The sequence below is a fragment of the Barbus barbus genome (assembly GCF_936440315.1).
Source record: "Barbus barbus genome assembly, chromosome: 19".
NCBI lineage: Eukaryota > Metazoa > Chordata > Actinopteri > Cypriniformes > Cyprinidae > Barbus > Barbus barbus.
This window is the reverse complement of record NC_136747.1, coordinates 7,973,456-7,998,515: the sequence shown is the minus strand read 5'-3', so window position 1 is coordinate 7,998,515 and position 25,060 is coordinate 7,973,456. Positions and strand designations below refer to the sequence as shown.

The following is a 25,060-nucleotide window of genomic DNA, read 5'->3' as shown; positions in this document are numbered from 1 at the left end:
GAGAAGGAAAGAGAGAGTAAGAAAGAGTTCCTGTAGCTAAAATAGTAGAGCATGCCACTGGCAATGCCAAGGTCATATATTCGATTCCCAAGGAAAGCAAGAACCGATAAGACATAAATGCATTAGGATAAAAGCGTCTGCCAAATGCATGAATGTAGAATGAGGGAGAATTATGGAGAATGCCGACCAGAGCTTGTCCATAACCTCATACTAGCTCTCCACTTTCAAGTGCCAGTCTAAACATATCTAAGCTTGCCCATTTCCAGAAAACATCCAAAGCCTCTTTTCTCGTGGAGGACGCATCTTGGACAAGCTCCTGTCCACAGACACTTTGGCTGAAGATGCACAGGATGCATGTTCTAAAATACATCTGAGCTCAAACATCCTCTGTTCACTTTTCACTGAACCCAAGCCCACCGGTTAACCCACAGCTCTGCCTTACTGCACCGCTACTGTGTGGAGCTGGCATGGTGAAAGCACTGTGTGGGCTTAAATATACATTCACTCATCACAGGGGGCTTTTTCCTGTGGGGTGGGCAAATAAATGACAGTGATTAAGTGGAACACTGTCTCCAGGTGGCCATGGTTGGACTGAATCTGCTCATTCAGTCATTAAAGGTGCACATGACCAGTGGCATGACACAGTTCCCCATTCAAGATTTGCCAGGCTTTTGTCCAATTAGTACTACTGTCTACTCTGTTGCTTCATGCAGACTTCCCCTTATAAACAAGAGGAGACACTAGCAGTAATGAAGTTGTAGCCTCAATCCCTGAACCACATCACACAAGTCATTTCTAAGATACTGAGTCATATCACTTGAAAAAACACTTTTTGTGATGAGTCAAGGAACAGTAGCGAAAGTTTAGTGTCTGAATGTGCAGGAAAACATCCTCCAGTTGATGTCATAGAAATAAATTAGAAGGTCCAACATCTGTAAAAATATGTTTCCCCTTTTGCTAACAAGTACAGACATAAGACACTAACTGAGCAGGGACTTTGTTTGAGAAACACCTATAATTTCGAAAAAGCAAATTAATGACTCACAACCGGTAATTGTCATGAAACCATTTCACACATGCAACTAAAGAACTGCTTATCAGGAAAAATGTTTGCCCATCTTAAATGGAGTGTTATGTAGACACTTTATGATTAAAAAGGATGCTTATAAGCACCCCCATGTGGCTCCAATGAACCCTCGATTTACTGTTTTGCTAAGTTTTTTTGCGCAATGGTGTGGACTTTACAATGGAGAGCTACCCAACAGGCCTTGCAACATTACGTCAGCAGCAAGGACTAGAAAACAGGATCACAAGGGCTGAGGGTGGCCATTTAGGATAAGACCTTTGACTATCAGCTTGATTGCATCCTGTTGTGGAGACTGTTCACACGTGAAGAACTGTCTGAAATTAAACAGAACTGTACATCTGAAAACCAGATTTTGTCAGGTAATTTCAAACAAGTGATACCATTTCCAACCTCAGCATCAAGTCACTGACTAATTCAACAATTCCTTGGAAAAGTCTCGGATAAGTCCATTACACTAAATATCTTGTGCGCTTCCTCTTTATTTCCTACTATTGTCCACTCCAGAGGAACATTTACTGGCTTTCATAAAGCCTTTACCGTTGGCTTGCATCCACACGATGCATGACTCCCAAAGGGTGGAGTTTGGCCACTCATCCAACTCCGACTTCCCTAAATCACACACCGCCTTATCTCAACAAACATCCATTACTCCCTCCCCGCCCCCACCAGACCTCCAGTCCCTGTTTTTTTCTTGTTTGGGCCTGGCAATATGTTGATTGGGACGACTCGTGTTTCAAGGACCCGACAGGTCGCTAGCCAGGTCTAAGCAAAACAGAAAAGCAGAATGCTCAAAGCATTTGGAGTTGGAACTGGACTCCAAATACTGGCCTCATCTCCAAGCAGCCAGAAAAGCGGCAGTAAAGGTGCTGATTGGAATCTGTTAACACGGAATGCTGATTACGAATCAGTTTACAGAACTTTATCCTTTTAGGTTTAAAGACTCCATACCTACAGAAAGGTGTAAGCTTGGTGGTCAAAGCACCAGTGATATACTGGTGATATACTTTAGGCTATTCATCCACCACACATGCCTTTTGTGCACACAAACTTTTCAGATGTAAACATTAAAATCAAGTCTCACTATCTAGAGAGACGATTAAGAAGTCTGTAACTATGTAAAGTCAATCTTTTTTTCTCTCTCTCTTCTTACTGTATGTGCCAAGGCTCAAGGAAGCTATTTTAAAATCATTCATGAGGTCAAGAATAAAATCCCAAGGAATTCTTGAGGTTACCCTGACACACTCTAAACTCATTCCAAACATTCCTAAAGACAGACGTAGACTTTGAACACTGAACACTAGCGTCAAATACCATGAAAAGGAATGCTGAACAATGTGTGACCAGCTCAGTAAACTAACACAATGACACTGGAGGTGCGATAAAGAGTCGGTCGAACAAATAACACCATCACTGTAGTGTCTTGACTAATTGGATTATTTTCTCACAAGCTCTTCTCTCACACTATCCCTCCCCCGCACACGTACATTAAAAACACATCTCACACCATCAGTACCAGACGGTCTTCTGTGTTGAGGTAAACTGAGCACGAGAGCTCTATTACCCTACTAAATAAAGTAACAGGAGCCGGCTTTCCTCCACTGCTGCTGAGGGTCAGCTGTGCCTGCCTGTATGACATCAAAATTGATCCGGTTTACTTTAATGTGCATTTCCTTATTTCTGCAAACAATTCATAGCACCTCCACTGAAATCACTTTTGTTTTCAGCTGATGTCACCAAGTCTGCTAAAATTATTAGACATGGCAAGAGTTTAGAGAGAAGTTGTATGTGTTATCATGAACGCTTCTTTTGTGCTGAAGCATTTGATTTGGTATTAACAGGCTTTTACAGGAAGCACGGTAAAGGGTTGAACCACAGTTCCTTCTCTTCAAACACCAATTTTCACAATGTGATGGGATACCAGACTGTCTGAGTTGCGGAGCAGTAACCTAGAGTATAGACCTGGCCCAAACATCTGTTATTTTGAGAGCATTCATTGATCTCTGCCACTGTCTTACAGGAACCAGAGGACACAGCCTGGGATTTCAGATGTCCAGATATGCTGGTCACATGGTTGGCTTGCACACACAGCTCTCAGAGAAGTATTTATAGTACTCCCTAGCTGTTCTCCTGATGTGCCAAAGCCTCAAAGTCCAAACCCTTGAACAGATTTTTTTCTCACTACAACTCAACAAAAGCTTGCTGTGAAGAGTGGGATAAATTGAAGACTTAGGAAAATATTCGAACAAGTCACGACTCATGGCTCAATTTTCAGGGCTCAAGCATGAGAAGATACAAGGGTCTTAGACTAGTGCATGAGGAGAAAAGACCTGTAATGCACCAGACCACCGGAATGGTGAAACAGCCCGGCATTCTCAAAGACACTGCACTATTCAGCAGGCCAAGCCAGGGGAGGAACGGATCACACGTATCAACCAGCCTCCCCGTCCAGATCTCTCCCTCCTTCAGCGGGAGGAACTACGGAGTTCTCTGCTGGGAACCGAGCCTACAGTGTTCCCATTGTAAGAGCCAGTCACCCACACGTGATTGAGGGAGGAACTCGACACAAATGCTCCCATTCTGCAAGGACGTGGAAAGAAAAGAATGATGGGGATGTGGGGGGTAGACGGATGCGGCGTCACAACTGGCTGAACCTCTGAACTCTGAGTGGGAGGGAGTTGGACAAGGTACGAGGGGGATTGTGGGAAAAGAGAGTGGCGTTTAAGGCAGCAAGGGGAAGATAACCAACATCCTTTACAGCAGCTGGATTTGGACATAACATGATAACATCACTTCTGATCAACCCAGGGTGGGAGGCTTGTAACAGAAGAACAGAAAACTACAGATGTGTATGCAAAACAATATATCACAAGGAAAGATTTTTTTTTTTCTTTTTCAAAAGGGGCATCCTATTCTAAATTTAGACTTAAATGAGAAGGTTAAAAAAGCGTTAGCATAAAACCAAAAGTTTACCCAACCTTGGTCGGAAACTACATTACGCACACGGAGATCCATTTAGATATTTTCCCCAACGTGGGCCTCCTAGAAAATCAATGAAACGCCAGGAAGCGGTGTTGATTCGATTCCGCGATTCAGCTGCATGCGGTGAGCCTTTCATCATGTTTACTCCTACTCACTTCCACCTAAACATGTGCAACTGTACTTTTTAATAAGCTAATACACAGTGGCAATGAAAGCTTCCATGAGAGATTTTGAAACTTCACATACCACCCACAATAGTCCATGGTGAAAAGTAACAGTGGGCAAAAAAAACAGAGTAAAAATGCTATAAAAACACCCAGTAAGCTTTACTAAATTTTATGCCAACACATTCACTTGCTGCCATTTAATTTTATGCATGAACAGAAACTCATAACATGGTTCAATTAGACTGTGATTCACTAAAGACACGCACACTACAAATGAATACACCTGAATCCTGGTGTAAATGAGAAAATGAGTTTTGTTTGGGTCATCAAAAACAAAATGGCAACACATTTCTGAGCTTCAGCTTACTCAACACAAAACTGATTTCTGCGCAACTCTTCACCTGTGACCTGCATATATTTACAAACCGTACAAGTCAAAATGAAACTCAGAACAGACAACACTCACTTCCTGGTAAATGTCACAGGCAGGGAAGCACAGAGGGAAACCCCATTTCCTTAGCGTAGCTAACAGCAGGCTAACTTTAAATAAGAGTACCCTTCACTCCACATACACTCACCAGCTGAGGTGCGGTACAGTACAAATTTACAGTGAACCACAGACTCATTTTTGCCAAGTCAACCATAACAGAGTTGATTAAAAACAACCTTTTTTCCAGAATGTCCTCTTTTCTAGAGTACTATAGGAGGTGTAAAGGAGCTGACATGCATTTCAATGAAGGTTAGGTGATTTGATTAACATTTGAAAATCTCAGAATCGTGATTCAGTGATAATAAAGTGAGGCACAATAACATTTCAATACAAGGAGGGGGAGGGTTCTGCAGGAAGCACAGGATGTTTCTCCCAAATTACAGGCAAATCGCAACTACTAACGACAGGCTGAATTTAAATATCCAGGTTAAGCAGAGATTTTATTCAGGTGCAGGTGACTCAGACACTTTCACTGGGAGGAAATGGTTACTGTAACAGAAGCCGTTTGAAAACAGAGGGAGGGGGAAAAACACAGATCATCAATGCTCAGAATTTATCAATGCTCAGAATTTATCATCACCCACTCTCTCTTTTTAACAGTATAATGTGGGGTCGTGACAGAGGGAAGAAGAAAAATCAGAATGAGATTTTTGTTTGAGGTATGAACACTTGACAACTACTGAGAAATGACTTGAACATTGTGGTGAAACTACACTTGCATATTTTCTGCGAAAAACATGAGTGACCCTTACCTTTGCAGAAGTCAACATCATAATACTAAGGCGCTGCTATGCAGTTGATAAGGTTTTATTTCACATGCTGCCAAGTGGTTACCAAGATATACTAGGTGGTGTTAACAGGAGGTTACTTCATTCAGGTAACAAGATCTTACCTTCAAGTCTCTAGATATGACTCCCTCCTTCAATAGGTAAATACGTTTCTGGAATTTTCCTGTTCTTTTTCTATGAAAATCAATTGTAACGTCAAGCTTTCTGTATGTGTAAAAGTGTCACTCACTTACTCTCTACACACACGGACGGAGCCTTTGATTTGGGAGCATTTATAGCTCCCGTCACCACTGTGTGAAGATAAGAGTTTTTACTGGAGTCAAATGAAGTGAATGAACAATGTTTATGGCTGTTTAAAGAAATATTCAACAAATGGCAGATGGTTTGGCACGGGGCAAAAGTGTTGAGTGTCAAAAGAAAAAAAAAAAAAGACAAAGCAAGGAAGCTAAATTTATTTTTAAGTCGCTAACAGTGGAGGCCAACAAACAGACAATTTTGCAATATGAGAATTGGCAGGAATTTCAAGTTTGCTGCAGCATTCAGCTCAACGAAAATAAGATGCTGACTATGGCACAGCATCAAAGAATCCCTCAATACTTGTCAAATAAGGAACAGTACATGCTAAGAGGGAGATTTATTTTAATTGTAAAAATTAAGGCCTCTGGCCCAAAGCACTGTGTTCTTGGATTGAACACCTGTGCATTAAACAATTTTTGTTCAAATTGAAATACTGCCATTCTGCACAGTATATACAGAATACTGCCAACTATTTTTACAGTGCTCACATCTGGCTAATAAACATTTCAAACAGCCGCATTGTTGTCACTTGTCCAGTCATAATCTCTAAAATGTGAGTATTTTTCATAATTCATCTAATGATGTAATAAAACTTTGACCTAAAACACACACACACAAAAAAACAAACAGCTGACATTGTTTCTGGTTCTGGTTCAAATGGAAAGTCAAGTCAAAGTGCATTTGCATTGTGGGATAAAATATTTTGGGTAGTGCACTTTGGTTCTTTGCATACTTTGTATTGTATACATACTGCAGATAAATGGTAGCATTTTTAAGATAGCCCTTGTGTGCAAATGCCACAGTTTCTTAGCAGCTGGCTAAAGGCAGGACAATGTCACCCTCCACACCCTCAGAGCCCCATTAGACCCAGGGACGTGCAGCGTACCCATCAAAAGTACTTTGTTCTCCTACCATAGTGCCAGCCAATCAGAGGCCCTCTAGAGACAGCAAGCGACCACAGACTTGGCCAGGCATCTTCATAGCTCCGCCTACCTCTCTCCCCCTCCTACACCCTAACAACAGCAGCATGCTGCTCGCTTTCACAGCCATTCACTTGCACACTCTCTCTCTCTCACTGCTGCGCGAGTAGTTAACTCTTTCCCTGCGCAGAAGACACAGCGACTCTTCTTCTTAACCTCTCTTTACACACAGGAGATAACCAGCCGTGTGGCGACAAAAATTTACACACAGGACACTGAGGGACTCAGAATAAGTGGCTTCAGACGCACACTCAAATAACACTCGCAGCCTTCTGGACGTCTGGCTAATGTGGCAGCAGCCGTGGGAGGTCAGGCTGGTTTATGCAGGAAGAAAAACATGTTCTCGCTCTTGGTTAACAAATGAACAAGCACTGCATCTTTTCTCATGACCCTTAAAATGACACTCGAATGAGAAAAAGGAGTTTGAAAATTTGATAAGTTATAAAAATGACTGGTCATCCAACAACCAAGTACTTGATTAGTGAGGTCATCTAGTCAAACTAATATTTTTTTTCCCCTCAACACACAATTTGTTAGTTTTAATATTTTTGTGGTACCATGCTGTAAAATCCCCTCAGAGAGTTGAATTTGTAAATGCATCTCCTTTAAAGAAATGTCAATTTGAGAATAATTGTTTAAGTACCTCGAGACCCCTGCTGCCTGTTCCCCTCTGTTGCATATCTAGCCAGTTTTTAAATCTTGTTAACGTCATTATATAAGAGTCGAATGAAGCCCAAACCAGCCTAATTATACTGGTTGTAGTCGACTAGTCATTCAGACAACCTACTGACTAGTTAGTTTTGAGAATCTGTCATTTTGCACATCCCTAGTAAACAAACAGAGATCTGAAAATGGAAAAATATTACTTCCATGGTGTTGGACATGAGCTGATGTATCATTCTCCAGAAGTGTGGGTTTGGGTGGAGTGATGGGCCTGTCATCATGGCTGTTATCGCTTCAGGCTCTGAATTCTCCTTCCTCTATTTCTCTTTCTCTTGGTGAGCTGCAACAAAGAAGCCCCCCACGCCCCCTATGAGCAGGGGAGAGGTGTTAAGAGCAGCCTGACAGGAAGAGAGCCTTCTGAGGCCATCTTAAATTCAGCTCTGACTACAGGCGTCAACTATCTGCATTTGTGTACGCAAATCATTCCTTTATAACATGGATCCTTGTTCTTGAATCCACACCAGCACATCCGTAATACACACTCTTCCCCACACATATTTTTATATTTTTCCTCAGGAAATGGTTTATGGCACAGCTGTGCATCAGTGCTTCTGATTTTTTCGGAGGGACCTTGAATGGGTCTCTCAGAGCATTGACTTTACAGTCCCGTTAGGAGGAGGAGGAGAAAAATAAAAAATTAATAAAACTCACTTAGGCCAAGAAAACCATTTTCATTTTCCTGTTCGGGGAAATTAAAGAAAAACGGGTATCGTATTTTGTGGCCTTAATCATTACGCATGCTAATGTTTCCTTTAAGGAAAACTACAATTATGCCATCGACAGTGGTTGAAGCATGTGCGCCAATGCAGGTACTTTCCAACCCATTAATAAAATCTGTCCAGGGAATTGATTTCTTGTCCTTACCAATGATGCCTGCAAACTGATAGCGTTCAATGTCCATGATGTTAACCACGGTAGTTTCCATTCTAACAGGTACAGCTGATGCTAACTGGACATTAGCGGTTAGAACGCTAGCGTGATTGAAGCTCTCACGTTACAGGATGTCTCTACACAGTCATGCACGGTTGACCTGACAGTTAAGCCGCCCCACCTGCTAATGCAGATACCACTGCTTAAAACCTACCAGATTGCCTCACAACAGTGAAGAAAAGCAGGATTGGTTTGCGCACACTCTCTTATTTTAGCATTACAACTTCCTTTGTTGGAGAAGTCATGGGAAAACACCAAGAATTAGTGCAATCTGTCCAATCTTTCCCTGACAGACAAAAAAAAAACAAGCAGGTCTTGAAAGTGTGCCAGTCATCTCCCAGAAGAACCTATCAAGTAAAAACCTCAAAATCTCCACACTCTTTTCTTCTGCTATAGGCCTCAATTTAGCCATCAGTAAAAATATACTGAAGGACAACTTTATGGCTTTTCTTCAAAATAGAGCTTCAGTGTGTCATCCTGACTGTAATGATCTGGTCTCCTGCCAAAAGAACAGCATATGAACAGTGTATATGAGCAGGAATCCACTCAAATTCACAAACCCTAGTCAAACTTAAAATCTGTGGGGGATGTTCAAAAGAATAATCAGCAGATATAGTTAAAAATGCATAACTCACGATTATTATTGCTCATACTTGGGGTTGGAGACTTCTATGCCTTAAACTTTAGTGCATAACTCATGAATGTTACCTCAAGTTGTGCCACTTGAGACCAGATGATATTTCACCTGATGGAATCACTCAAGAAATCCCATGACTTAAAAGGAATTACATTACTAAAATGAAAATGCTCTGATTAGCCACTCACCTTGATGTCGTCGCAAACCTGTGTGAGTTTCTTCTGTGATATTTTGAAACTGCATTGGACCCAATTGGCATACAGGTTTGAAACGACAAGAAGGTGAGCAAATGATGACAAAATATGCTTTTTGGAGTCAACATTAAATTGAAGGAGGGACCCAAGCAAAAGAGACAGAGTGACCAAAAATAAAAGACAAAAGTAAAGAACAAAAACTAACCAGTGTGTGGGAAACACGTATTCCTCTACACGCACATCCCTCTCTGCCTCCCTTTCCCGTAATGCAATATTGTGCCCGGTCAGGCCATAATGTGGCTAGCAAACAAGACAGCGTTGATTGGAAGGCTCCATCTAAACTACTTTTCTCCTCAATAGTAAACACCCACAAAAAGGTCAACTAGTTCAAAGGCAGCAGCCCACCACTTTTCCAGGAACTGTGAGAACGTGAACGCTCAGCACAAATTTGATTTGCACTTTTCAGGCACTTCGTCAAGCATGAAAGATTGAGCCATTGTGACCATTGTGTCACCACAGTGCCTGGTTGATTTACGGTCTTTTCCCTGTGAGAGGGGTTGACGGTTTGCACACTGCACACCTTACACAACATCAAGGGGCAAGCTCGCGAAAAGAGACGCTGCAGACGTGAGCCAACTGCGGTGCTCATACTGAAAACAGGCAGAAAGAAGATGACCAGTCGCGCAGAGACAACATTATTACGTTACATCATATTACAGTGCATTAGCTGGAGGAAGAGGACAATCTGGCAGGATAATACACAGCCAGAAAGAGTTAGTCTGAAAACTGATCCCAGGTTTGGAAGGGGTGCTCCTCTACAGCGCCACCGCTCTGTGGCTGACAAACCACTAGTGATTAGCTGGCCTGCTATTAGTTGACCATCTTTATTTTAAGGATTGTAAAAAGCATCTGTACAATAAAAACCAACCACAGATAGGCAGGGTTTTTTTTTCTGTGTGCATATTTCTTAAAATAGAAACATGCAAAAAAAGTTGCATTTTATAAAAAGACCTCAAGTCTTGCTTTACTAGTTTTGCAAGTCGACCAGTTAGCTTGCAAACCTAAGCCAAACAAAGAGAAATTATTTTATTTCAATCTATTGTTATGATTTTATATTACAATTTAAATGACATCCCGTCTGAGGAAGAAAAACAGCTAAAACCAACCTAATATGGTTTGCTGGTCTTAACTGGTTTAATCAGGTTTATCTGATTTACAGGACATAGGAGCTGACAAAACCACTAAAATCAGCCTAAGCTGGTTTTAACTGGTTTGTCTGATTTATAGGACACCCCTACTGACAAAACAGCTAAAACCAGCCTACGATGGTTTGCTGGTCTTAATTGGTTTAATCTGGTTTTAATCTGATTGGCTAAAGTGCCCAAAAATCCTAAAAATCTGCCAACAAACCAGCTAATCTTAAACTGGATTTTCAGCAGCGATTAAGTAATGTAATAACATCATTCAGACCTCATACATCAAAAAGTGATTTTGCATTTCTAAAAAGGCACTGAACATAGTACCCTTAAAATTATTAATTAGTAGCTTTGGTGTCCTAGATGGACTTGATTCAATGGTCAGACCAAATGGTTCCTGACAAAAGCTCTAAAATCTATGCAAGATACTTAGTGGAGAACATTTTATTTTGTAGTAGTATTTTTTTTTTTTCCCTTTTATAGTCATTACTATTGGAAGGTAATAAGCCATTCAAGGCCATTCGTTACAATGATTTTACCACAGTTAAGCACTATATGTGCCTAGCAATACACTGGTAACATCACTCGGAATTCACAGCCTCTCGTGGTTAATTGCTTTAATAAGCATTATAAAACATGTACAATCAGGATTGTGAGTCAGTGCAGCAGAGCAGGATTTATTAGTGCAGAGTCTGTCAAAGAATAATAAGGTCAGATATGGGAGTTCAACGGATGTTCACTTTCTCAATCTTTCTTCGCAAGATGGAGGGGAGGTGACAGATTGGCGGCAGCTTGAGGTTCAGGGGGTTAACGGGGGCTCAGAAGGCAGGCAGAGAGTAAGGCAAACTGACAGTGAGATAAGATTACCAGTTACGCCAGTGCTGAAGGATGCAACCACAGCAGAAAGTGACAGTTGACAAGAGCAGAGCGGCCGGGTGACCTGACAGGCATTGCGTAAGACCTGCCGTCTCTCCACCGCACCGAAATAGAAATAGAGTAGCATGCAAAAAATAAAAAATAAGAGCTCTCTTTGACTGCATTCAATTTTTCCTCCTTTCATACCGCTTCATGTACTACAAATCTGGCGCACCAATGAAAAACAGCAGAGTAGTAGCTGACATTAAATAAAGATTTAGTCAAAAAGTACTCATTTGAATACATTTTTAAAAGAAATAAATTAATAATAGTAATTCATATTATTATATTTTTTTTAATGTTCCCAGGATGTGACTATTACATTATTGCACATTCCATACAAGATCTCAATTCATACACTACTGTTCAAAAGTTTGGAGTAGGTAAGATTTTTTAATGTTTTTGACAGAACTCTGTTTTGTACCAGCGTACCAAGTTTGCATTTATTTGATCAAAAAAAAAAAAAAAAAAAAAAAGTAAACAGTAACACTCGATATATAAATGTCACTGCCACTTTTATCAATTTGTGTCCTTGCTGAATAAAAGTATTAACATTAATACTTTTACATACACCAACCCCAAACTTTTCACACTACAGCAAACATGTGAAGTCAAATGGCCAGATGTCATTTAAAAACACACAAAACAATAAAAAGAGAGGAGTAAAAAATGGCTATAATAAATCATTTGAAATGGTGACTGGTGACTGGGAGTCTGTTTTGAACATGTATGTGTCATTAAGGCAAGTTAAATTAATGGAAAAGCGTGAAACAATATTCTAGACATTAGCCATTAATGATCACACCGCGGAGCAAAAAATCCATACAGGTCTGAGAGGAAAATAGATCATAATGTGCAAGCTTCCCATTTAACACACACACACACTACAGCCAAACAAAGCATCCGCTGTGTTCCTCCTACCAAACCAGCTTTTTTTAGGCCTTTTTTGGGCCCAATTAGGCTGTGTGGGCCTCAGACAGGCAGCCAGGTGTTAGAAGCTCGCTCAGGGCGTTTTTCGGATCAAACTAAACCCATTCTCACAAGCAGGTCACTGGCCAAATCGCAGCAATTAATAAGTGATTTTCACTTCATGGATTGCTGTTACTTTCTCACAGATGATTCCCTTCCCAGCCTGTCAGCAGGGAAGCCCTGGAAAGGGCAGCAAACACAAGAAAATGGGGGGGGGGCAATAAAGGATTTAAAAGCAAAAAAATAATAATTCTGAGCAGGAAAGTAGGCTAGTAGAGCAATCAGGGTATGTGAAAAATGATTACGTGCGATATGAAAGAAAGATTCCTGACAGGTGGGAGGGAAAAAAAGCACTAAATAAATTCAATGTTCTCTTGCATTCTGTGAATATGATTCATGGCGTGGAGGGGGAGATTTCACATTATTTGGTTTTCAGTCAAATGCAAAAACAAAACTGTAAAATGATGAAACCTGAGCATTTACATCATTTCAATAACAACACAAACAGCTACTGACTTGAAATTTTCAAAGGCAAAAACGTGGTGATTTCCCACATCTGTGCATGAATGAGGCGGCATAAAAACAGTCGCTCTTTTTCTCCTCGCCTGTCACCGAGACGTTCCACAGGAAGAAGCCAGCGGAGAATCTCTGGCCCTCAACAGACACTAAATGCGAGACTATGACTAATTTGACGCTTCAGCGAAATATTCGTAAGAAATTGTGACACCATTCATTCCAGCTAAAATACAGCAGTTGAAATAAATAGCTGACTAAATCTGTAAATTCTACCTTGTGTGTGTACATTAAAACATGCTTACTGGAAACATGATGCTGTCACTCAATATTACTGCATTTACCGTGTCAGGATTCTTTAATATGCGTTTGCTCATAAATCTGTCAGCGCATCTGTGAGCCAACTACACCCCGGCTCCTGCCAGTCCGCCTGAGTTTAATTATCTTAAGATTTTTAATGGGGTTAACTTTCCTACAGGTAATGTTTCGGTTTGAGTTTAATCTAATACAACCAATTTCACGTTTTGGCACCATATGCACAGTAATTTTTTTATAACCTTAAATGCATTTTAAACAAACAAAGCAGTAACACTTTAGTATAGGGACCAATTCCCACTATTAACCAGTTGCTTATTAGCAAGCATATTACCAGCACATTGTCTATTTATTAGTGCTTATAAAGCACATATTCTGCATGACCATATTCTGCATCCCTAATCCTACCCAATACATAACTTAACAACTACCTTATAAACTATTAGGCAATAATTAGAAGTTTACTGAGGCAAAAGTCCTAGTTAACGTAGTTAGTTAATTGAACTTAAAATAAAGTGTGACCAACAAAGCTACTGTATTTCTAGTCGCCAAATACATACCTTAAATATACCAAGTCGCATTGGATAAAAGCATACAGGCAAACTATATGTTCATTACAAAGTTAATGTTAAGTTTAATAAAGCGTTTTAATTTTACATGTACTTTTTCATACTTTTGATTTTCATTGAGAAGGCTTAATGAATGTAGTGCTGTCAAACAATTAATCGCGATTAAATCGCATCCAAAAAAGTTTGTTTATATAATATGTGTACTGTATTTATAAATACACACATACAGTATCTATTTTGAAAATATTTACATGTATATACATTTATATATTATGTATATTTATATCTAACACCGCACATATACATATATTATGTAAACAAAAACTTTTATTTTGGATGCGATTAATTGTTTGACAGCACTAATTGAAAGTCAGTGGGGTCCAATGTTGCTTTAGACCCCAAATGAACCAACAAAAAACGTTTGCAACACACTTTCCTTTTGTGTTTGACAGAAGAACAAAAGTCATACATATCTGAAATGACATGAGGGTCAGTAAATAATCAGAATTTTCATATTTGGGTGAACTATTCCTTGGCGTTTTGGCCCCCCTCAACTCCTGTTATTCGTATCCTGATTGAAGCAGCTATAGAAGCAGCTACGGCCTTCAAACTCAAAGTTCCAGAGACCGACAAGTGCATGCAAATCCAATGAGAGCAATGCTGATTCAAGTGGCGCTCTCAGAGACCAGCAGAGCAGCCGGGAGATGATAAAAAGGGGAAGGCAGGAAGAGCAAAGGCGCTTGCAGCTCACGTCTGCCAGCAGACAAACAACAACAGACGCTGCCATTAACCACGAGTCTGGACTAAAGCATCACTTATCAGCAGCAGAATCGATATCAGCCCAGGCTCACAGTTGAGTACCTGCATAAGAACAGATGGCATTACGCACTAGCATTTAGCGCTAACATGCACGTGTGCATTTGTGTGCGAATGGGCTTCATTAAAACAAACCTCAATTGGTCTGGTCAGTAGAGCTCCTGGGCTTTTCTGGCAATAAGTATTTTGCTTCGTTCACATGTTGCAAAAAGAAAAAAGAAAAAAAAAAACACTTGTGGATTTGTTGAGAATATCTGATTCATGAGTGAGCAGTTAAGAAGCTTGTTCTGTCTCCCCCGGAGCAGCCAAAGCTCATTTTAAGCACTCAGCGCCTGCCGAGCACCACTATTTTCAGACACTCAAGAGGCGAAATAAAAAAAAGATAATCAAAAAAAAAAAAGGCAGAGAGACGCCGTGCTCTGGCACTGGGGTGGTTACTATGGAAACATAGAGGCTAGGCCCCTCCGATGGCATAGTGCATGTGTGATCAATGATCTTTTTTTTTCCAAGACACTGTGTTTTAGTCACTATGGAGATGTTAAATTATACTTTCAATTGTATTTACTTCTAAAGTGATTGTTTGTTCCGTGCTAATTCATTTGAAACTTCTGTCTTGAATTAACAGTAAGTATCTCATTTAGAAAAGCTAATTTCCAACCTGACAATAAATGTGAGAATTGGAAAAGTTGCTTGTAAATGCTATAAATGTTGCATACGGCCGCGTGCCAAGACGACTAGAACCGATGACTTTGTTGAGCTTATTGTGGTGTAAAAAGTGATTTAAATTCAGATCACTTTACAGAGCTAACAGCACCATTACTCACCACGGCTGAAACTCTATCTGGAACTGGATTTAATGATATTATCTGGATCCTGTCAGATTTGTCCTTGACTGTCAAAAGGTTTTGTGGGTTAAACAAGAGACTGTCATTTAATCCATGGACAGGTTTGCCTTTCAGCGACTAAAACTGAGTTAGACACCGGAGATCCTTGCCATGAGGGTCAGCTTGTGTTTAAAGACAATGTAGGCGCTACCACGCATAGAGAAATAAAACCGGAAAATGGTGATTATGTGTTTCTTTGAAACGTTCACCACTACGTTCATTCAAAAGGAACATGCAATTGTGCTTTTCCAAAAATTAGTAGTAGTGTCTAGCAAAGTGGGATACAAAGTCTTTTTCCAGAGACCCATTATATAGAGGATTATAAAAAAAATAAAAATAAATAAATAAATAAAGGCAGCACACGAACAGCAAATTAGGATTCATGCCATTTTTCAAACGCCATTTTGAAAAAAGAAATAAATTTAAAGAGTTAAACGCTAAATTGTTTCCTATTTTTGATACATTGTCAGAAAAAAAAAAAATGCACCTTGTTGAGACAATTTTATACCATACATGTCTCTAAAATGTGCATCTCAGTACCTTAGAGTAGCTATTTGTACCCTTAAGGTACTACTATTAACCTTTGTACACCCTAAAAAAAAACAATAAATAAATAAAAAAAAAGCTTTCTGCACATCTTGTCAGAGTGTAAGGTTAAATATTTTCGAATCCTACAACAGGAAAAATTGGGCTTTATCAAAAATGGATTGGTGTCTACAAAAACAGATTAAAGTTTATTTGCAATTATGAAGTATTTGTTTACAATTAAAAAGAATACTACGATATACAAAGACAAAATTCCCATTTTGATACTCACCCACAATTTCTCAAACCATTTATTTTTGGCATGAAAAGCACTTAGTGTAAACAAGATGCTATTTATTGTTATTTACACTTGGGTACAACCATTATCTACACTATTTACTCAGTGTAAATAGCATCTATCTTCTATTACACGACGTGTAAATAATTGCAGTCCAATATAAAACCCATCACAGCACCCATATCTTCAAACATAACTTGTCCAAAAATAGTACAAATCTCTCCAAACTTCAAATCGCAATCAGTTTCCTGTAATTTTCTGTGATCTGTAGCTTTAGCGAGCCATATATATAGCTCAGTCACACTGATGTGATGACAAGGAGGATGAATTCACAAAAGTAAAATTTAGGCTGCAGGAGAGCATTTCCAAAGTTTTCAGCATTTCCAAAGGCTGAACATTAAGCAGCATCAAGCACGGTGGTCTGACAATCCAGACAGGCCACAAAACAAATGATTAACGCTGTATACAAAGCCGAACGCACACAGTGTAAATAGCTCAGCAATGGTTTCTACTGTACTGGTGTCTTGGGAACATTACGAGAAGATACTCTGCCGAACAACACCTCAAATGTACAGATCTGATAGCCCTAGGTCTAAAATAGTAGCACTGTGCAGGATAAAGCACACTTTCTATCATGACAAGTCAAACACTACACGACTGAATGTCTTGCTAGGGCTCTCGACACTAAACAAAATGACTAACCCCAGTGTCAGGCCTATGAGAGGCCCCACTGGCCTCTCCTCAAGCAGCTGAACTTGCACAAAAGCAGCCACATGGCTCCCAGTGGCACGCATCTCGCCGGCTAATGAGAGATGCAGCACTGAATTACAAATGTTCTGGCAGGAGGGTTAACGTACCCAAAGACACTTCCATTACATCGCTCTAAAGGGGAGGTCTTCCATCTAAAAGCGCTCTCACTCGCTTTCACTTACACACACACACACACACGCACAGATACATGCGAAAACCACAGAGGCTGATTTTTAAAAGCCTGAAATGATTACGGTATAAGCCACTTCCTCATTACAGTAAATGTTTTCAATATGGCCGCTTTCACAACTCACTGTCGATTCCAGTCTGCACCTGATCAGCGCATTCAGAGCATACCGGATAATACACTGCAATTCCAGAGACTAATGGTGCAATGATTCATACAAGCAGACAGAGGAAAAGACAAAAACACCTCTAGAAAACAGAACTGTCTGTCAGCGTCATGGAGGGGAACACAGTTGTGAAAGGGAAGTACCGCTGCCAAGGGTTCTGCCTGTTGCTGCCACGTCTTGGCCACATGTCAGCATTCACAACAACATCAGTGAGGTTACCTTGCCTTGAGCCAAGTGCAAGCAAGACAAAACACAAAGGAATTGAAAAAGTGTGTCTGGGAAAAACAACTTCAAAAGGGAACGAATCATTGTACGTCTTTGATGAACCAATTCTGGCATTACCCAGGTATTAGGATTTAATACAAACGACCAATACTAAAGAATACTGGTCCACTGAATCTGAGAAACTCACCATTACAATTTCCTCTATGGCAAGAGAAGGAGTTTTTCCATTTCAGCCTTCTGGTTTACCTTTGGTCAGATGGAAAAATGGTGGCTACATTTGTAGAGTGGTCCAGTTTAACTTATGCTCTTTAGAAATATCTAGTTCTACCCCCCTGAGGTCCAGATCTAGACCAAAACCTATCCCTGAAATCTAGACGCATGCCAAATTTAGTGGTTTATTGCAGCGGTAAAGAGACACTTTGTACAGCATCACAGACAACCGTAATTCTTACAACAAATTTTCTATTAAAGTGAAAACAGCCGCTTTAGTAGATTCTAGCAAATGTTCTGAAATTGTGCTGACCTGTGGTGAAGGTCAATATTACCTTTATGGCGTGGTCACATGTACCACTGTAAAGCAGATTTTTGTCAAAATATAGTCATTTCCCGATGCAGATTTCGCAATGGGTTCAATATGGAAACAGATTCACTATATTGACTAGCAAAAAGCTGTTTGACAGCAAATTCTGTGTGAGCTTTGCTTCATACATCACTATTGACAATAGTTTGTCAAAATCTCAATATTGTGACTGCACTTTCAGTAACGCCAGGCGTACACAACAAGATTTTGCCATTGTAGGAGCTTGAAAGCGTTTCTTTTCCCATTGGGAGAAATTGTGTGGAAATTGTTGATGCTCTTATGGTCGTGTGAGAATAATCACGAGCCAAGCACCTTACAAGCACCTCCCGAGCTCCTGATATTTCTTAAACATGTTTAAAAATTTCGTGAAGCTGGCCTGATTTTGACAAGTGTGTAGGCTCTCCTCTATTGCCAAATCGTACACAACCCCTATATCGTGTGCACACACACACTCTTGTTTTTGTTGAAATGAATGACTGTGCTATTTTTTGCTGTTCACCAAATCATTTTTTTTTTTATCCAAAGCTATAGCATCAACATTGTTGTTCCTGTGTTTAGTGCAAAAGCTTATGCAAGTGCCACTTGCTCGCCATACAGTCATGCTGTTTAACAACTGACTTGACATGATTATCACGGATTCGCAACACGTACAATGGCTCACAACTTCCCAAGTGTCTGAACTCGCACAGTGTGTGCCTGCCTTAACCTGGAAACTGACAGCAGCCTTGTATGAGACCTTAAGCCAAGACCCAAAAGTAGACCAACACATTTTTGACCCAAACCAATACATCAAGTCAGGAGACATAGACCAAAGCCACGTTAATGCGGCCGTTAAGAGTTCTGCTGATTCAGTCTTCCATCAACGTCTAAACCTCTCCAGTACATGATTTACACCATCCACCACAACTCGCTCACCACACTGAAGGAGAAAGAATCCATCTAATACTTTGCCCTCTTATCTCATCAAAATACAAAGTACAGGACAGAGGAATAAAAGGCATGGAGGGAGAACATTCTTTCTGAGCACAAAACTTTACCGCTTATCAAAGTACTGCTGCACCTGTTTTTATGTCAGCAGAGCAAATTCCTCGCATTACGTGAGCACATCCGCATACGTAACCGCCCGTGCATGTTTGCTGTGGGCGTGCGTCCTGTGCAAGCAGACACACATTGACCAAGGAGCTCGGCACTTGTGAAGGCTGGATCACATATGATTGTAAAGGTCGATAAGCAAAAGGTCACATTGCATAACGCACCAAGCCGGTGACGCAACAGCCATAAAGGAGAAAGGCAACACTTATCTATTACTGCACCAGGTCAGATTTCCGTAATAATGTCGTGAGGTGAAGCATCATATCAGAGAACTACGGCAAGAAAATTTCCTTGTGAAAATTTCAAAGGATAACTTTAGAATTAATAATCAGCCACTCGTGCCAGCTTTGCCCAAGTGACCTGGCATTTTAGAGCAAGAGACTGGCACAGTCGCTGCTAAAATGCAGTTTTGTAAAACATTTTTTAAATGTCCTGTCAACAATGTGAACAAAACGCAACCCTAAAGAAATGCATACACACATTTACACAAATGGATGTGCATTAATGTGCATTACAATCACGATTACTAATTAACAAACATTAAACATAGGTATGAGTTTCTTTATCCATTCTCCTAGTATCAATTGTAAATGCTATTGCTTTCCTCTGACATTTCTGATTATATCCTTTGCAACTAACTTGTTTAATTAAATTACTCGTCTAGTGTGCTTATATATTTCTGAAATAAAATGGCATGTTTTCATCAAAGCAGCATTTATTTTATTCGGTTTCTATGATGAAGTCAGCCAAGTCACCTTTATAATGCTTCATTCAACGCAGATTGCATGACAGTAATAAACAGGAAAATAACAGAATCAATTACGGAAACTCTATATTCGGATTCTGTAAAAAATGTAATCTAATCAACAGAACATTTTAGAATAGTAAGAGAGTGTTGTGTCTCTAGTACAGACTAGTTTGTGACCCTTTACTAACAAACTCCCAAAATTAACTCAGCCCTTTTATAACAGCTGGCCTCCTGAGGTATGATCCATGAATTTTGCCATGTCACACCCTTGGAAAATTCAAGAGAGAAAACCCATTTGCATTAAAACACAGGGTTAAATGAAGCGCAGTGGCGCTAGCGGCAGGCGCTCAAACACAAACATGCAATCTCTCACACGCACACACGCAGAGCCTCGCAGCTTTCTCCTACAAATGGACGAGGTGCCTGCATTTACATTGCAAAGCTGGAGGACTCAGAGCGGGGGAAGGGGTCAGAGGGAGGGCTCAGTGAGCCTTGGCCCTGCTCTCTATTTTTGTTTCCAGCTTTTTTGTGCGCCATACACTGCAGTGGATTTTTCAACTTGGTCCTCATCAGTTGTACGCCTGATGAAACAAACACTGACAGCTTCTTTACATTTGTAAAGGCCCCTACAGCAGCTGTGCCTATCTCACCACACGTCTATGAATCAGAGCCTGACCCCAGCTGGGCCTGCAGAGAGAGAGAGAGAGGGATAGGGAGAACGAGAGAGGAAGAATAGCCATGGGTAACCCCCTGTTCCCCCCGCACCATGTGCCATGTTCACTTCAACAGAACAAGAACACAAACGCCGGCTGCATTCATTAGCCAAAGTCCAAAATCAAAACCGGCGTTAACTCTTCGCTCTAAAAACAGCCCTCAAAAATAATTATACAGAGAAGTTGCTTCACCGAGTGTCAGGTTGAGAGAAGCCATTAAAAGGAGCTCGTCTGAAAGCAGAAGTGCCTACTTGCCCCCCTTCTGCTTTTCACACAGGTCTATCAATCAGGGACGGTCTAATTGCATTTCCTTGTTTGCTCTTATTAACATCTATTATCATATTTTTTTTCTCCCTCTCGTTTTCCACTAAATGAATTTTAATAATATTCACAGCACATGTGAAGGAAAATGGGATAATAATAATTTTTTAAAAATCCCTTGCACTCATGTTCCAGGGGATATGGTTAAGCCAAGCATGTATAATTGTTTTACGCCAATTAAGGGGAGGCTGAATCCAAGGGGCCAAGAGTTGTGCAGGCCCCGGGGACAGATCCTTCAGGTTGTTTTTGTTGTTTGCCTGACCAGATTTTAGCACAGCTGCCAGCTCTGCACAGATGTGACATGAACAGCCATGTTCTGAACGGTTCAGGTACGTTCCACACGCCTTACACAGAGGATCATAACCATACTAACATGTGGTCAGCATGAGATGGAGCAGATCCCCATAAGACATGTAACCATACACAGATCAAATTAACACAATATAGGTTATTCCATTAACAAACCACATCTAAAAATGGGGGGAAAGACCTAAACACATAGTCTTCATATACTTTTCTGATTTAATTTACCTTTATATGGAAACAACAAAAATATGGAACTCAAATGTTGAACAAAGCTTAAGCAGAAATAAAAAAAAAAATATTATTCACTTACAAGACACTTCTAGGCTGCCATGACATTTGGACTTCTTGTGTATATATATATATATATATATATATATTTTATTATTATTATACAAAAATATATAAAATGACAATAAATCAGGGAACCAATATATGATCACCTGCATTTCTCCAATGCATACAAAGCTTATCCTGACAATCTTTTGACAAGTTTTTTTAGTAAAGGGTTGGTAGTATAATGGTTTTTAACTGAATCGTTCTTCTAAGGTCACCACGTGGTGTGATGGACTGCTTTTGTCATCACTTTCATTTCCCTTGTCAATCAACAAAAGTAATTGCGTCACACTTTTGTGGGCTGCTGTAACAATATGAGACGTTGCATGTACTGTTGACAAAAGTACACAAAGTTAGACAATTTCCATCGCCTTTATGGAAAGCGATAAGATGTCACGGAGCTGGAGCTTTACCGATAATGTGCGTGGAAACTGCCCCCGTGGTGCGTCATCATAACCCTATACCCTCCCAATGTTTGTTTCAATCCTTTTAACCTGTTGCTGAACTAAAAAATATCTCTAAGACATGCATGTAAAGCAGAAAGATGACTCCCAGCCAAAATGTTGTTATTGGTGGGGGAAAAGTTAAATATCACGGCACGTGACTAGCTAGTTCACGCGGCAGACAAAACTGGTTGCACGAGCTAACCCTTTCACGCGCCGGCGAGAGTTTATTTCTCTGCACTGGCTTGGTTTGACAGGAAAATAAAGTAAGGACAGGAGCAATGAAAGAAAAAAACTCCTCTTCAACTACAGTTAAAGCGCCTGGAAAACTCCGGTCAAGAGTCAGTCAGTTCTCTGAGGGATACTAGGTTTGCTCGGCTGTCTCGGAGGAGACTCGTGCTTTTGTTATGGTAGTCTTGCTTAATTCCGCTCCCGATGAGAGTAAATCACCAGCCAGAAAGTTCAAGTCCTATGTAGTCCCCAGTTCTCCAATATACCACAAGTTCGCCGGTTCACAACCCATCGTACTGGAGAGACGTTAAAATGGTCGCTTTCCTTTAAACGCGAACCTCTGCAATGCGACTGGATATATTACACTATAAACTACACCCCATGCGCTTAATCTAATCAGTTGTGTGATCTTACGATCGGGTAACATTCAAGGTTTCAACCTGCTTAAACAATAAAACGTGCAGAAACTCTGAGAAAACGCAAACAGAAAGGAGAGTTTATACTGGTTTATACTGCTGCACAAGCTTGTGTTTGAGTCGGGTATTGTACTAAAACTTGGACAGACTGTGAGGACAATCCACTCTTGTGAATCTTAAATTAACTTTATTTACATCTGCCACCAATTTGGAGCCTTCTCAGTCGTCAAGGGCAGAGGAAATGCTTTCTTTACACTCAAAACATTAAAGAGCCCATTGCTTACACTTGAAGAAGAACAAGTCACATCCGAGATAAACAAACCAGGGAGTTGGGATAGTTGCATCTATGACCCGTATTCCTGCAGAATTCAGGAAAATATAAAGAGGGCGATATGGTTGGCTTTCAGACGGAAAGCAATGAAGAGCAAACAAAGCCATTCTGATCACAATTACGCTTTAACGCTGGAGTTTGAGTTCTAACACCAAACCAAAACACGTCCAGGTTTACAAACGAGTTGTGTAAGCTAACATCTGCCGTGCAAAACATACGCGTTCCCAATGAGGATACCAGGGCAAAAGCGAGGAAAATCTACGTTTGTGCAACTACAGAGAAAATCCTTGAAATAGATTTAAGTGCGGTGCATTTGCGCCTTGTTTTCAAATCCAGACTAAACACAACAAGAGCCGTCCGTGATCAAAGTTTACGCATTTAACATCGACATAAGCGCGAGACCATCGAACAAACTTAAGGTCAACCCCATGCAAACGATCAATACTTACATATTTCTTCTGAATGATATTCCTCTTAGGTCTTTCCTTGCTCATTCTGCAATCCAAAATGATTTATTGTTAAAGAGAAAATCGCCACATTAATTTTCTTCCTGCTTCTCTTCTTTTCAATGCGATTTAAATCCCCTGTAGTTTGCTTGGCTGTGCAGAATTCCCTCTTCGATCGCTGATGATTCCTAGCAGAATCGTGGAATTACCGAGAATCCCAAAATCAGGGATCCAAGGTTAAAGGGCAAAATGAACAATCACGTCGGCATACCATAGTTAAAACCATTCGCCACAATAACTTCCACCAGTGATGTTCATCCCGGCTCTTTAAAACATGTAGGTTCATTCAAGTGAGGATGTAAATGTTCGGTGGTGAGTTACATCTTGTTTTGAAAAGGTTTTTCAGAGGATAGGATGAAATAAATAAAATTTTAAAAAAGGAAAAGGGTTCGTGGTCCGTTTTGGCTGGAGCTAGCAGACGGCGAGTGAACTCTCCAGCAGCACCACGGGCTCATCTGATTCTGAACACAAGGCGAAGCTTCTTTCTTTAAGCAGCCTATCACACCCGACAGCACGCTCAGCGGTAACTTTAAAAGGACTACGGCCTTAGGGAGCGTCGCAAAAAACCATACGTGCAGGGACACTGAAACGAACAATACTTCAAAGGTACTCAATAAAAGAATGTGCGGCTCAGTCTGCATGGATTCAGTATGAAGAGAGGTCAGATATGATCCAGCTCCGAGGGTTTCGAGACAGTTGACAGATGCAGATTTAGTTTTTAAGCGCTATTAAGCAAAGTTAGGAAATCTCACTGCACCCCTTGCTAGGTACTCCTCTGCTCTCTAGAAATGTTTGTGTTCGTCGTGAGGGGGAGAAGCACGCGGTCTATTTCTTTTCGCAACAGTAGGCCTGTTTTCAGGTTTAAGCAGTTTTTATTAATTGTTACAAAACATTTTAGTGTTTAGAATTGAGTGACATTTACCTAACATAGTACTGTATTATTTTACTAGTAAAATTCCAGTATTTTCAACTGTAGTGTAGCTAGTAAATTAAACCATAAATAGCATTAACATTTTCCCAAGTAGTTGCTCATTAATTAGTTGACATTTCTGACTGTATTCCCTGATTTTGTACTTCTATGTAGCCTACATCTTGTTTTTCAGGGGAACATTTAACAAATAATGCCAAGCAAACACTCCAAAATAGAGTATGTTGGCATGCACACATTTTAAAGGCTCACAGTTACTTGTTTTTTGTCATGTTTGTGTGTACTTTTTAACAACTAATACTGTTTCCCAAAGGTATTTCTGTGAGTACTTTGAGCTAGTGTTATTTTAGTATCATTGAGGTACTATTATAGTTTTTTACTAATATTTTGAATGTTATTTTTTATATATATTTGCTGTTTTCATTTTAGTTTTATTTGAAGTTTTAGTAACTATTTAATCTTTTGTATATGTCTATATAGTTATTTTTTTCAGTTTTATTTTAGAACAACAA

The 25,060-nt window shown here is 40.2% G+C and overlaps 1 protein-coding gene across 1 annotated transcript in view; it reads right to left on the bottom strand.

Moving 5' to 3' along the window:
• LOC306885513 (protein Jumonji-like) overlaps positions 1-24,083 on the bottom strand; it is a 97,231-nt gene extending 73,148 nt beyond the window's left edge. Inside the window, exon 1 of the mRNA XM_079442086.1 lies at positions 23,564-24,083. Within this exon, the coding sequence (XP_079298212.1) occupies positions 23,564-23,608 (45 nt within the window). The 5' untranslated portion in view covers positions 23,609-24,083. The remainder of the gene's footprint in view (positions 1-23,563) is intronic.
• Positions 24,084-25,060: the final 977 nt, after the last annotated feature.